The sequence below is a fragment of the Sorex araneus genome, chromosome 4 (genome assembly GCF_027595985.1).
Source record: "Sorex araneus isolate mSorAra2 chromosome 4, mSorAra2.pri, whole genome shotgun sequence".
NCBI lineage: Eukaryota > Metazoa > Chordata > Mammalia > Eulipotyphla > Soricidae > Sorex > Sorex araneus.
In genome coordinates, this window is record NC_073305.1 from 171,214,760 (window position 1) to 171,229,168 (window position 14,409).

Below are 14,409 nucleotides of genomic sequence, written 5' to 3' on the forward strand. Positions count from 1 at the left end.
ATCTTCTGTCCCTTTTGACTGCTTAATAGTTCTTTGTGTGTGGAGGGGGGGTCACACCCAATTGTACTCAGAGTTTCTTTCTGATTCTGTGCTCAGGGATCACCCTTGGCAAAACTTGGGGGGACTATATGAGGGTCTGCAGGTCAAATGCAGGCCAGCTGCATGCAAGGCAAATAGCTTTCCCGCTATTCTGTTGCTCTGGCCCTTTATAAAATTTAAATAAAGACAGCTAGGCAGACAAATTTACATGAAGTATGGAAATAATAGCTTAGTAAAGCTGCCTTCATTCCATTTTAAAAATTCATCTGAATAGGAAGTATAATGAACTTGAGTTCATTTTGCATAATGTGAGAAGTTTTGAGGCTAGGTGGATATTGCTAATGTAAATGAAAATCCATGGTGGGATTTAATCATGGAGAATATGTATTTCTTTTGCAAAAAAAATACATGAAAGCACCATGATTTACAGAGTTATTCCTAGACATACACTGTTGTAGCACTGATCCTACCACCAGTGTCAGCCTCTCTCCACCCGTGTTCCCGGGTTCTCTTCGTACTCCCTCCCTCTAGCCTTCCCTCTTAACAGGCCTCTTGCTAAGTGGGAATAGACATTTCTCTACAAAACTTATGTGCAGCATAGCTTGATTGTGTTTATGAACTGCCTCATTCCATAGACATGTGGCACAATCATCAAACCAGTTAAAGGAAAAGGGACATCCTCAGATATGGAGGGTAGTGAGATCCAGTTTAGGTGGAGATCCGTGTAACTTGCTTTCAAAGCATCTGACCTGTGTCTGTAGATTATTTCACCCTTGTCTTATCAGCTTCTCATTTTTCTGTTTCTGACCCTTAGCATTTAACTTGACTTAATATCTGTCTGTATCTTTTGTCTTCCTGATGGAATCTTTTTTCCTACCTCTGGAATTGTAGCAGGGTCTTGTATGTAATCCCATTTTTTTTTAATCTGAAAAAAATTAAACCTTATTTGAGACATTCTAAAACAATCCCCCCTCCACCCTTCCGTATGCCATTAAGTATTTAGGAATTCTTGCTAAAGTGTGATTCTTGAAATCTTACTATCTTATTGTTGACATGCTTCTAAGCATGCTGAAAGTCCCAGCTACAAAAAGCACCTTGTATTAAAGATGCTAAAATTCCCAGCTAAGAAAAAACCCTGTGTTAAAGATGAACTGCCAAACAGACTTAGCCATGATGAAGTATCTAAGATATGCTATTTGTCTTCAATTACATATTTTAAGACCACAATAAATTAATCACATTTTCTCAGAATTTTTCTTCATAACTTAAAGCTTTTTTTCCCCTCCTAATTAAATTCAGCATTTATCTTGGGGGCAATGAAGTTTTAAAAAAAAAACTGTCTGGAATTTATATAACCAAGTTTATGTTAAAGGAAAATTTTTTCACTCTAGAGTTTTTCTGCTCTAGTTCAGGGTTTGAAAAAACATTAAAATTCAAAAGTTAACAAATCCACAGATCTACCCATTAAACCAAATCACTGTTTTCTTATTTAGAGAAATAGTAGAGAATTTAGCAACAGAAGTAGAGAATGTTTTTCTTATCCTGACTTGTATAAAACCCTCTCTTCCCAGATAAAAACCCCTCAAAAGTTGGAACTTGCACTCGGTTTGAAGAACATCGAGTGGATCACACTTCTAAATATAGCTCTATTTTTAATTTCAGAATTGACTCCTGAGGAGAGAGCCCAAAAGATTGCCAAAACCATGCGCAAACAGTCTTCTGAAGTCAAAGAGAAGTGGGAAAGTCTCAATGCAGTGACGAACAGTTGGCAGAAGCAAGTGGACAAGGCGTTGGAGAAGCTCAGAGACCTGCAGGGAGCCATGGATGACCTGGACGCTGACTTGAAGGAGGCCGAGGCTGTGAGGAACGGATGGAAGCCCGTGGGAGATTTGCTCATTGACTCACTTCAGGACCACATTGAGAAAACCATGGTCAGCATCACTGCCGTAGATGAGGTGTTCGTAGAAAGGATTTGTGAGGGTGTTGGGGAGGAAGCTAACTCAGGAGCCAGGCTGTGTCCTTGCATGCACGGGGACATGAAGTTGATGCCCAGCACCCCATGCTTTGGCTGCCAGCTCCCTTGCTGAGCAAGAGCTTGTGACCTGGTGGCCCCTACAGGGCCCACATGGTAGTACATCAGTTGGGCCCAAGTTCTGAACGTTCCAGTCGAAGTGGCCTCTGGGCCTATGGAGCAGTTTGGAAGATACACACACACACACACACACACACACACACACACACACACACACATACACACGTTTTATGGTTAAATTATCCTCCCCTCCCCACCACACACCCACACACACATACACATACACATGTTTTATGGTTAAATTATCCTCCCCACCACACACACACACACACACACACACACACACACACACACACACACACGATTTATGGTTAAGTTATCCTCCCCTCCCCACCACACACACACACACACACATACACACACACACACACACGTTTTATGGTTAAATTAACCCAGCTGGAGAAAGCCCCATATATAAGTTACTAGTTGGGAATGTTACATCATCTTTAATATTCTCATCGAATCATGATCCAGAACTTCCAAGTCGTGAAAGATGTTTTCCACATTTCCCTCACATTTAGGACTCCCCATCCCCACCCCAAATTACCATGGGTGTGGCTTTATATTCGTCACTTTTATTTTGCTTCATATTTTTGCACCCAACTGTGATCCCTGAAAATTAGAAATTATTTTGTAAGTATTCCTTTAAAGTCTTTCTTAATCTCCAGGTTTTCCTTCTCTCCTGTCTTCCCCTTTTTGGTTTGCTTTGTTTGTGTTCTGTTTGTGGAAGATACAGAATTGTCTAATAGTGTTTTTCACAATCTGGATTGAACCGCACCCAACGGTTGCAATCTGTGATTTCTCCCTACTCTGTCACTGTCACTGTCATCCCGTTGCTTATCAATTTGCTCAAGTGGGCACCAGTAACATCTCCATTTTGAGACTTGTTGTTACTATTTTTTGGCATATCGAATCCACCACGGATAGCTTGCCGGGCTCTGCCGTGTGGGCAAGATACCCTCAGTAGCTTGCCAGGCTCTCTGAGAGGGGAGAAGGAATCGAATCCCGGTCAGCCGAGTGCAAGGCAAAAATCCTACCACTGTGCTATCCCTCCAGCCCTACTCTAGATGTTCTATACATTAGTAATTACATTTAGAAGATTAATCTAAAGCATACTGATCTATGTGGAAATGGTATCTATAGATTTTTACCATATTGTCTAAGCAGGTCATTGCAGGATTAGTTTAGCTATAAAATGTACTTATAGTCAGAAATAGCCCTGTATTAAAGTTAGTAACCCTTTTGGGCTCTCATGGTCTAAAACACAGCCAAAAAACATGAAATACAGATAATGAAAGATATAAATAACAATATTCATGTATAATATGATCTATAGTTACACAGTAAAGTATATATTAGGTGAGTCAAATTCAAGAAGAACCAGTAAAAAGTGATAGGATGTTACACTAATAATATCTATCATAATATTTTATTTTCAATGCTGTATTTTTTATGAGTCTTAATTTTTTTTTGGTTTTGGAGCCACACCCAGCAGTGCTCAGGGAACATTCCTGATGGGTCTCAAGGTAACATCAGGTATGCCAGGGAGTGAACTCAGGACTGTCACATGCAAGGCAAAGACCAGCTGTTACCTCTCTGGCCCCTATTTTCTTTTTATTGAAAATTATATATGTATTTGCGTGTAGACACTGCACTTATATGCCCATGGTTGAATAGGAAGAGAAGACTTGTGAAGTAATGAAATAGTGGAGCAACTTACGAGTTAATGTAGTCATCAGAATCTAAGTTTGTATCAAGACATACGGTTCTAAGAACTGTTTTTAGTCGGTTCACATGTTTCTCTTAATCTTTGTACCAAGCCAAGAAAAGAGGTATTATTATGCCCCTTTTACCAATGACAAAACTGCAGATATGACTCAAGCCCATGCAGTCAGTGGTAGAACTGATATTCTCTTGCTGTTCTTTTCATTTATTCACACTAATGTAATTCAGCACAGCTTTGCAACAGAATCCAACACTTTCAAAAATAAATATTTATTTTAATGTAAGTTTTATTTTTGGCACTGTGGCTTACAATGCTGTTAATGGTGCATAATGCATTCCAACCCCACAGCCCCCGGCCCTGTGTCCATTTTCCTAAACCGTTTTCATTCCAGCATCCCTCTCTCTGTGCTCTCTCCCTCTTCCTCTTTCTGTGGTTTGTTTCCTACAGAAAAACTAGTCAGCAGTTTTTTGCTGCCTTTGGCATTAGTTCCCTCCCTACTATGTTTCATTCTATCCCACATATGAGAGAGAGAGAGAGAGAGAGAGAGAGAGAGAGATATCATTCTTTGTGTGAAGTATTGCACTTTAAAACAAAATGTTTAAGTCAAAAGTACTGATAACTGTCTTATTGCATTGGAAACATGCATCTTTTCGGCAATGCAGTGAATTAAGCAGGCTTTGCTATAATTCATACCATTAAACCCATTTCAGTGGAAGGATTTGAGTATGAAACAACCAATAAAAAACATAGCCTTTAAGGACAGACCCTTTGGAAGGTATATACTTCTCATATTTTAAAATATGGTTTTTAGACACTGAAAAAATTTAAGTGAGTGGTTTACACTTCTCTTCGTCCACACAAAAATGCCTTTTGGAATAAGAATTTATGCATATGAATTTGAAAATACTCATTTTAAATATAGGGGTGGTTCCAGTTTGAGCACAAATGAAAACTTTAGGGATTATAAAAGTTTAAAAGCTTAGAGTTGTTAATCCTGTTTAATTAAGGAAATTATGTACCTCCACATCGCAGTCTTTTTGTTCAAATTTCTTTTTAAGAGAAACATTAAGAAAATGCAATTATTAATTATGAGAAAAGCATAAACTGTGGACTAGAACACTTTAACACCTTGTCAGGAGAAACAAAACAAGTTTCATTAAGCCAAATGAGGTGGCTACAACGTGCGGACTATTTTGCATGTGCTTTGAAGTACACACCAATCCTACTGATGCCAGAGGTAAAGGAAAATAAGCACTGATTCTTGGTAAATATTATTAAATATACCAGAACAACTGGAAACAAATCTCTGGAGTGATGAAATAATTTTAGCTCCCTAAAATTATCCTTAATCATTATTTACAGAGCACACACCTTCTGGCAGGAGATGGGTATCGGATTCACATCTGCCAACAGGTTGCCAATCATCACCATTAACGCTAGCAGATGTTTCTGTTTTTAGAGCAAGGGAGACTACATAGACTTTTATTCTCCTATAGGAAGGAGCAGCAGAAATGTGATAAATTGGCTCTTTGTGCTTGAACACAGAGCAGGCCTGAAATCATTTTAAAACGCGCCCCCCCCTCTTAAACCCCTTCATTCAAATGCCCTTAAGAAATAAAGAAACTTTCTTAATAGGAAGGTTGTTCATTGTCGGAAAACACCTGTCCTGTCCTCAAAAAAACAACATCACCCAAAGAATCTTGTGTGTGAAAGAGCTTTTCATATTTTCACCTGTGGCTTATGAGAGAGAAATAGTCCTTTCACAGAGGATAATTAAGCCTCTTTCATTGTATACAATTTCAACATCTGTCTTGAACTTAAGAGTTTATTTTGGGAGACAGGAAGGGGGCCTCCCACGTGGTGCTCAGGAGGCTTGGAAGTCCAGCTGAGTCCACTGGATGGATCAAGTCAAGGGCTAGACATTGCGATGCTACTTGGGTTCTGTGCTGGTGTGGCCATCCAGGCAGCCCCTGGGGTCACACCATGCTCAGGTGACCAGTGTTGTTGGGAATCAACCCAGGTGGGACTTAGTATATACCTTCCAAAGAGTCTGTCCTTAAAGGCTATGTTTTTTATTGGTTGTTTCATACTCAGATCCTTCCACTGAGATGGTTTTAATGATATGAGTTATAGCAAAGTCTACTTAATTCACTGGACTGCCAGAAACACGCATGTTTCCAATGCAGTAAGACAGTATTTTTGACTTAAACATTTTGTTTTGGGTGGGGGGGTAGTTAAAGCTTTTTGCTTGGTTTCCTTTGTGTTGTTTTTAAACACTTTGACCTTTTCCACCCTCTTTTGAAGTAAAACTTGCCATTTCAAACTATGCAAACCTGAGAACGTTCTAATGTTTCTAACGTTCTATTATTTTTTCTTTTAATAGAAAAAAATTATCTTTCAAGTACAGAGATGTTGATTGTAAACGCTGATTAAAATTCCCGAGCCCTCCAAGGTCCTTTGGGAGAAAATATTAGTGTATAGTGTGAAATCACAACCAAAGGAACCTGGAAAGGTTTCAATTCTACTATTATTTTTAATTTGTCTCCAAGGAGACCCAGGTCTCTTCAAAGTCCAGACTAAAAAAATCTTTTTTCCCCACCCTAATCATCACTTCTCTGTGTTCCTTGCTTCTATTTTATTGTTTTCATGTATTATGATGATGATGATGATGATGATGATGATGATGGGGGCGGGGGTGTTGGTTAGGACTTATTCCTGGCTCTGTGCTCAGAGATTACTCCTGGCTGTGTTTAGGGTACTATAGGGGTGCCAGGGTTGGAACCTGGGTTGACTGTGCAAGGCAAACACCCTACCATGGAACTTTCTCTTCAACCGTCTTCTATTTTATTCTTTCAAACTGTATCTGAAGAGACCCAGGTCTCTTCAAAGTCCTGATTGAAAACATTCTCTTTCCCCACCCCAATTATCACTTCTTTGTGTCCCTTGGATCTATTTTATATTATTTTTATCATTTGGATTAGCTCTGGGGCCACACCTGGACAACGCTGATGGGAGGGAGAGGACAGGTGGAGCTGGGAATTGAACCCAGGGCCTCAAATATCCAAAGCATGTGCTCAGTCACTGGAAGACAGATCTTAGGCCCCCTGTTTGCATTTTAAATGTGAATTCCTGAATCCTATTCTGCCTCTTTTATAAAATATCTGCTTTTTCCCCTGAGCTGCATTTGTGTGTATGTGTCGCTACGGGAAAGCCATAAATACCCGACATCAGTAGCCTTAGAGAAAACTCCAGCACAACTCCAAATTCCTTCTCCCATTTTGCAAAGGTTCCTGTGTCTTTGGGTGAGTCCTTTCTACATAATTTCAAAGTACTAGTGTCTTCAGGGTTCTGATGACTAATTCTTCCTACTTTATAGTTAACTTCCAGGCTCATAGTTCCATGTCGACACCTTCCAGACCATTCTGGACTTCGGATCTGTTCTGATTCTCCGCCTTGAATTACTTTGTGTGACTTTGGGACATTCTCAAAAAATATGAAACTCCAAAGCATATTTCTTTGGTTTACCTAAACTTAACTTCCTTTACTTTATTTAAGTTATTTATGTATTTAGGACTGTAGCGATAGCACAGCGGGTAGGGTGTTTGCCTTGCACGTGGCCAACCCAGGTTCAATTCCTCTGTCCCTATCAGAGAACGTGGCAAGCTACCTAGAGGATCTCGCCCGCACAGCAGAGCCTGGCAAGCTCCCCGTGATGTATTCGATATGCCAAAAACAGTAACAAGAAGTCCCACAATGGAGACTTACTGGTGCCCGCTCTAGCAAATTGATGAACAAAGGGACGACAGTGTGACAGTGCTATTCATGTATTTACTTTTGCTTTGGGGGTCATACCTAGCAGTGCTCTTGGTTTACTCCTAACTCCGTGCTCAGGGATCACTCTTGGAAGGGCTCGGGGGAACTATATGATATGCTGGGGATTGAACTAAGGCCAGCTGCATGCCAGGCAAGATCCTTCCCGCTGTACTATCTCTCTGGTTCCATCTCCCTTTAAAAAATTAAGCCCCATTTTTTTACTCCATTGTGCTCTCATAGAACATATTACTGTCTTTGGCTGAAAAGATTTCTTTTTGTTTTGGCTTTCCTGTGGCACTGCTCCCCTAGTCCCGTCCACCTCGCTCTCAGTGGTATATATTCTGAACCCTATTTACTTGTGTTCTATGGACACAGTATCTCTTTTCCCCACCTGTAACCACAGGCAGTGATTGGAACTGATGTTGAAAGAAACAAACCTTACCTCCACTGTGTGTAATAGACGTAAGTTTTGAGGTTAGGCGAGTTGTTTTGCATGGCCACTAGCTTAAATTTTAAGTGGAAACATATTCAAATCAAGTTGTTGCATCAGATGAACAATGCAAGTAGCCCTCTCAGGAAAGAAAACACAGAAATTATGAAAAAATGATAGCATCAAGACTTGAAATTATTAGTAAGTGGTTATTGTAGCAAATGTTTGCCAGACAGCACTGTGCATATTGGCAAATTTGAAGGTGATGCATAATCATCTTAATGAAAATAGATTCAAAAGAACTTATTTAGATTCTCTGAATGTCAAAGACTAGCTCTTTTGCCCACAGACCCCGTTGCTAGATACTTGTATTAAGTCAGCTGCTTTTGTTGGATGAGTAACTGTGGTTGATGAACTGCTCACTGATCTTGCGATTTTCTTTGAGGGAAAAGTTGAAAGTTTTTGTTATACTCCAGTGACCTCATGTTTGTCCTTTTCTTGCAGGCATTTAGGGAAGAAATTGCACCAATCAACTTAAAAGTTAAGACCATGAATGACTTATCCAGTCAGTTATCTCCTCTTGACCTGCACCCATCTCTAAAGATGTCGCGCCAGCTGGATGACCTTAATATGCGATGGAAACTTTTGCAGGTATTTTACTCACGCCTCGTCAGATTTCATACATAGTCCTTGGTTGGTCTTTCCACTCTATTTTGCCACATTATCATTTTATTTTATAAAATTGCATTTGATGAAGAGTGTATACTAAGTGACATAATCTCATATTTGTCTTTTAGGCTTGAGCCCACGGGCCTCCCTTTTTTGTTTGTTTGTTTGCTTCATTTTTTTAAATTTTATTTATTTTTTTGGCCATACCCAGCCAAAACCCCATCAGGGATTTCTCCTGGCTCTGTGCTAAGGAATTAATCCTGGTAAGCTCAGGGGAACCATATGGGGTGCTGGAGATAGAACCTGGGTCAGTCGCATGCAAGGCAAACATCTTACCCGATGTACTGTCATTCTTTTATAAAAGAAGCTGTACTGGTCCTCTTGTATTTATGAGTATAGATTTTGATGTCATTTTTGATGTACTAGTTATAAGAAATTTAAAAGAAATTGCAAGAGGTTACAGTTAATCATAGTAATTGAAACCTATGGTACAGTTACAAGTACTGATAAGGAACGGTTTGGTTAGTTGTGTGTGTGTGTATGTGTGTGTGTGTGTGTGTGTGTGTGTGTGTACACTACCTTGTCAATGACTTTGATAGCAAGCAGTTGCCCTGTTCAACTCAGCAGAGGTGGCTCCGCATGGCTGTTGACCTGAAAACCGCAGATCCACACGAGAGCCCTGCTGTGCTATATCCTCTCCCCTGTAGATCTGAGGGCTGCCTTGCTCCCTTTTTTGTCTAACATCTCACCATGCATGCATCTGCAGAAAGACTGCTGAAGGCTTTCACAGAGAGAAAAACATTACAGGGAGATAACTCAATGGATTGGAACACTAGTGGATTTTTTTAACCTTTGAACATTCATTCTCCATCATCTTCCCACTATTAAAGTATCTTGCTCATTTTTTTTTCAGTTATAACACTTATACAATTGTGGAGTTTGCCTTGAGTTCTTTGATCTTAGCTTCTGTAATGCAGTTACATTTTCCCTCGATCTTACTTGCTGATTCTAATAAAGCCATTTCATAAAATCAAGCCGAGAAGAACCCTCTGAAATATTACTAATATCAACATTTGGAAGCTGCTGTGTATGTCATGAGTAATTTTTGGCTCATCTTTGTCAGTGCTTTGTTACATTCACTGACTACTTCCTCGGAGTATTAATTTTATTTTTTCTTGAAAACTAGCAAGATAATTTGCATAGAGTGCAAAATAATTCTTAAAAATTTTCTGTATAGTTTAAGACTGAATTGTGATGATTCATAATATAAGTATGAATTTGGAGTTGTTTATGAGTTTTACTATAAACCGATAGTTTTCCTAAATTCATCCAAGTATTGAGGCAGAGAAATTCCTATTATATTCATGAAGATGAAGAGGTCAGGAATAAGGCATAGTATTAGGCAATTTTTTTCGGTCTTTGAAAGTGTAAATAATCTGGGATTAGTAAGGGAGAATCTGTTCAACTCAAAATAAGCTTTTCCACGAAGTGGAACATAGAGTATTTGATCTTTGCTTCCTTTTCTACTGCTGCTTCATTTCTTTAATTCATTATCTTCCTGCATGTGTTCCCATATTCCATTCTGCTTCCACTATCACCATCTGAAAAGATTAGACGTCAAGGGCTGCATTATGCTTGACAGGGGTTATGAGCTCCTTATCTCTGAGCCTGGGAGCTAGAGTTGAGCTATTAGTTGCTGGTTGAATAACAGTGAAACAGAAACAAAATACAACCAGTGCTGGGTGCAACCATGTTACGTTTCCGGAGCAGCATATTCTTTTCTCATCCCAAATGAAAACTGCTACATTTTAACACTCTTTTGGTCTTAATAAACCAAGTACCACCAGCTAATGTGGTTCAACTAGGCTGCTGGCAGAAGTAGGAGCTGCAGCTCTGAGCCGAAGATAAACACATTTCATTAAAGGCGGGGAAGATTGGCAACCTAAGCGGAACCCACAGCCCTGGCTAGGAAAGGAGGAGTCAGCAGACCGTGTGCAGTTATTATTGAGTAGCACCTATCTTCTCAGGGTTACCAGCTTTTTAATATTTTCCAAATGGAGAGCACCAACGAAAACATATATGCAATAAACATATAGAACATATGAATTTGATGGTATACAACTTGATGGTCCAAATGAGGTGATTGCTGATTTAACTCTGAGGCAGAGCAAACATTATATACCCATTTGTCTTTTCACTTTCTCTATCTACCTAGATAACTTCTACCCTTTTATCATCTGTCTCTCACCATCCATCTATCCATCCATCCATCCATCCATCCGTACATACATACATACATACATACATCTTTTCCCTAAGGATTAGTCTGTCACTGTAACTGTTACCTCGTTGCTTATCGATTTGCTCAAGCAGGCACCAGTAATGTCTCCATTGTGAGACTTGTTGTTACGATTTTTGGCATATAGAATATACCATGGGTAGCTTGCCAGGCTCTGCCATGCGGGCGGGATACTCTTGGTAGCCTGTTGGGCTCTTCAAGAGGGATGGAGAAATCAAACCCGGATTGGCCGAGTGCAAGGTAAACACCATACCCGCTGTGCTATTGCTCCAGCCCTTTTACATATATATGTATATATATATATGCACATAAGGCTCACCTTTAACAATATGTTAGTAATCTCTTATAGAAGGGCTTAATGGTCCCTGGGTGAAATACAGTAATCTTCACACACACACACACACACACACACACACAATGAACAGAAGCAAGATCTGGGGCATGTGTGATTGATTAGGAGGGCAGCCTTGTCTATGAGGAGGAATGTGAACAAGAGCTCAGATCTCTGAGACCCTCAAAACCGAGTGGCTCTTTGATGAAAATGATTAGCTAGGGGGGTGGAGGGGGTGTGCATGCCAAGAAGCAATCAGGACATTTCTTCTACTTTATTCTTTCAAACTGTGTCTGAAGAGACCCAGGTCTCTCTTTAAAGTCCTGATTGAAAAAATTCTCTTTCCCAATCACAATTATCACATCTTTGTGTCCCTTGTATCTATTTTATATTACATTATTTTTCTTGTTTGGGTTGGACTGGAGGATAGCACAGCAGGTAGGGCATTTTCCTTGCACGCAGCCAACCTAGGTTTGATTCCTCCGCCCCTCTTGGAGAGCCTGGAAAGCTAACCGAGAGTATCTCTCCCACATGGCAGAGCCTAACAAGCTACCCATGGAGTATTTGATATGCCAAACACAGCAGCAACAAGTTTCACATTACTGGTGCCCGCTGAAGCAAATCGATGAGCAAGGGGATAACAGTGATACAGTGATTTATTTTTTTTTCTTTCTTGGCTGTGAGGCTACACCTGGTGGTGCATTCAGGACTAGTCTAGATTTCTTCCCCCCCACCCCCCAAATTTTATTTTATTAAAGCACCATGAGTTACAAAGTGTCATAGTTGAGGTTTTGACCCAAGTATGTCAAAATACTGATCCCACCACCAGTATTAATTTACCTCCACCAGTTTCCCAGGTTTCCTCTCCTACACTCTCCCTCACTACTTCCCCACCTCCTTACCCCCCATCCCAGCCTGCTATCTTGATAGGCACCTTTTAAGCTCAGTTCATTGAATGTTGGGTCTTGTGATTTCAGTATTGTTGATTCTGTGGTTTAGATATGTAGCTCTATCATTTTTCAACACGATTAAGTGGACAAGTCCTCTTGTCCCCCTCCCACTGTTGCTTCTCATCTATTTTTTCTCCCTTCCCCATTCACTCTATTTTGTTCCTTTTCCTCCCTAAAAACACAGGATGATAGCAATTATGTGTAGTATTTAAAGTAACTCAGCCCCGGGTCTCACATACCTGGGTTCCTCTGCCGGTGGAGAGGGGCCTTGAGCATGGCTGTGGCTAGGCTCCGGAGGTCTTCAGCCACAGGAGCTCTACTTGGGGCAGGGAGGGAGGCTGGAGCCCATCCCCTCCAAAGGGGCCTTGGGGAAGACAGCCAGGTGGTTGGGGCTGAGACCTCTGAGCCTGCTCTGATCGGGACTGGGCCTCTTCGGCCCAGATTTCCCATTTTCCAGTAGCTAGACTGCCATACCCATGGACTGCTCCCAGCACTGTGTAATCCCACCGACACCCAGAGACTAAAAACCAAGCTCCCGGAAACGTGCCTACTTCTCCCTCTGGGAGAACCTAGCAAGCTACTGAGAGTTTCCTGCCCATATGGGAGAGCCTTGCAAACTCCCCATGGTGTATTCATATGCCAAAACCAGTAACAATGCTGGGTCTCATTCCCCTGACCCTGAAAGAGCCTCCAATGCAGCACCGTTGGGAAGGACAAGTAAAGAGAGGCTTCTTTACTTCTCAGGGCTAGGACGAATGGAGATGTTACTAAGACCACTCGAAAAATTTGATGATCAATAGGATGATGATGATGGCGATGATGATGATGATGATGGTGATGATGATGATGATGATTGAAAGTAACTAGATGAGGAAATGCAATGGCTTAAAAGGGGAGATGCTTAGATCACCCTTGCTCCAGAGTTTAGACTTCTTTGTTTATTCTCTTTAGTGCTTTTGGGCAGATTTTCTTACAAAGGAAAGATAGATAAGCAGCCACTGGCCCCAGGGCCACATCTTGACTTTCAGTGCTAGACAGCTTTACTGCTCCTGAGTCAGGATGGAGCTCTGAAAATGCAGATTATCAACTAGATAAACTGGGCATGAATATTAGTGCTGTTAGTAGTTGACTCAAAATTTTTTTCTGAATATCCCCTGTAAAATACAAATAATAAGTAATACTGATTATTACTTAAAATTCAATTTGGTAATACCTAATATAGTCATTGTCAGAATATAAAGTTCATTCATTTAAATTGTTTAGAATGAGTGGCACAGTTTTCTGTTTCTTCATGCAAAAAGAGCCTACTTTCAGACCTCTACTTCGATTGATGAGATAAAAACTGATTATTTAGGGATCAAAGACATAGTACAGCAGGTAAGGCACTTGCCAGCCAGTGTTGCTTTTAATCCCTGGAACATATATGGTCCCCCCAAGTCCTGCCAGGATTGATCTCTGACAGCAGACCACAAGTATACCCTTAGCATAGTCAGTGGCCCAGGTATCAAATAATAATGATAATAATAAAAGATCAGTGATGTACATGAATCATATCTTTGGTAGTATCATCATTTATTATTATACTTATATCACTATATCACTGTATCACTGTAATCTCGTTCGTCAATTTACTTGAGCGGGCACCAGTAATGTCTCTATTCCTCCCAGCCCTGAGATCTTAGCAGCCTCTCCTTACTCGTCTTTCCCAACGATTGGAGGCTCTTTCCAGGTCAGGAGAATGAGACCTATCGTTACTGTTTTTGGCATTTTGAATACGCCATGGGTAGCTTGCCAGATTCTGCCCATGCGGGTGGGATACTCTGAGTAGCTTGCCGGGCTCTCTGAGAGGTGTGTGTATATAGCGTAGTGGGTAGGGCATTCGCCTTGCACAAGGCTGACCTGGGTTTGATTCCTCTGCTCCTCTAGGAGAGCCCGGCAAGCTACTGAGAGTATCTCACCCGCACGGCAGAGCCTGGCAAGCTACCTGTGTCATATTCGATAAAACAGTAACAAGTCTCATGGTGGAGACGTTACTTACTGGTGCCTGCTTGAGCAAATCG

The 14,409-nt window shown here is 40.8% G+C and overlaps 1 protein-coding gene across 7 annotated transcripts in view; it reads left to right on the forward strand.

The window, feature by feature from the left end:
* The window catches only part of UTRN (utrophin), a 585,431-nt gene that overhangs the window by 460,139 nt on the left and 110,883 nt on the right, over positions 1-14,409 (forward strand). For all 7 annotated transcript variants that reach the window (XM_055134486.1, XM_055134485.1, XM_055134487.1 and 4 more), the window contains 2 exons: positions 1,702-1,970; positions 8,605-8,751. In XM_055134486.1, coding sequence (XP_054990461.1) covers positions 1,702-1,970; positions 8,605-8,751 — 416 coding nt within the window. The remainder of the gene's footprint in view (positions 1-1,701; positions 1,971-8,604; positions 8,752-14,409) is intronic.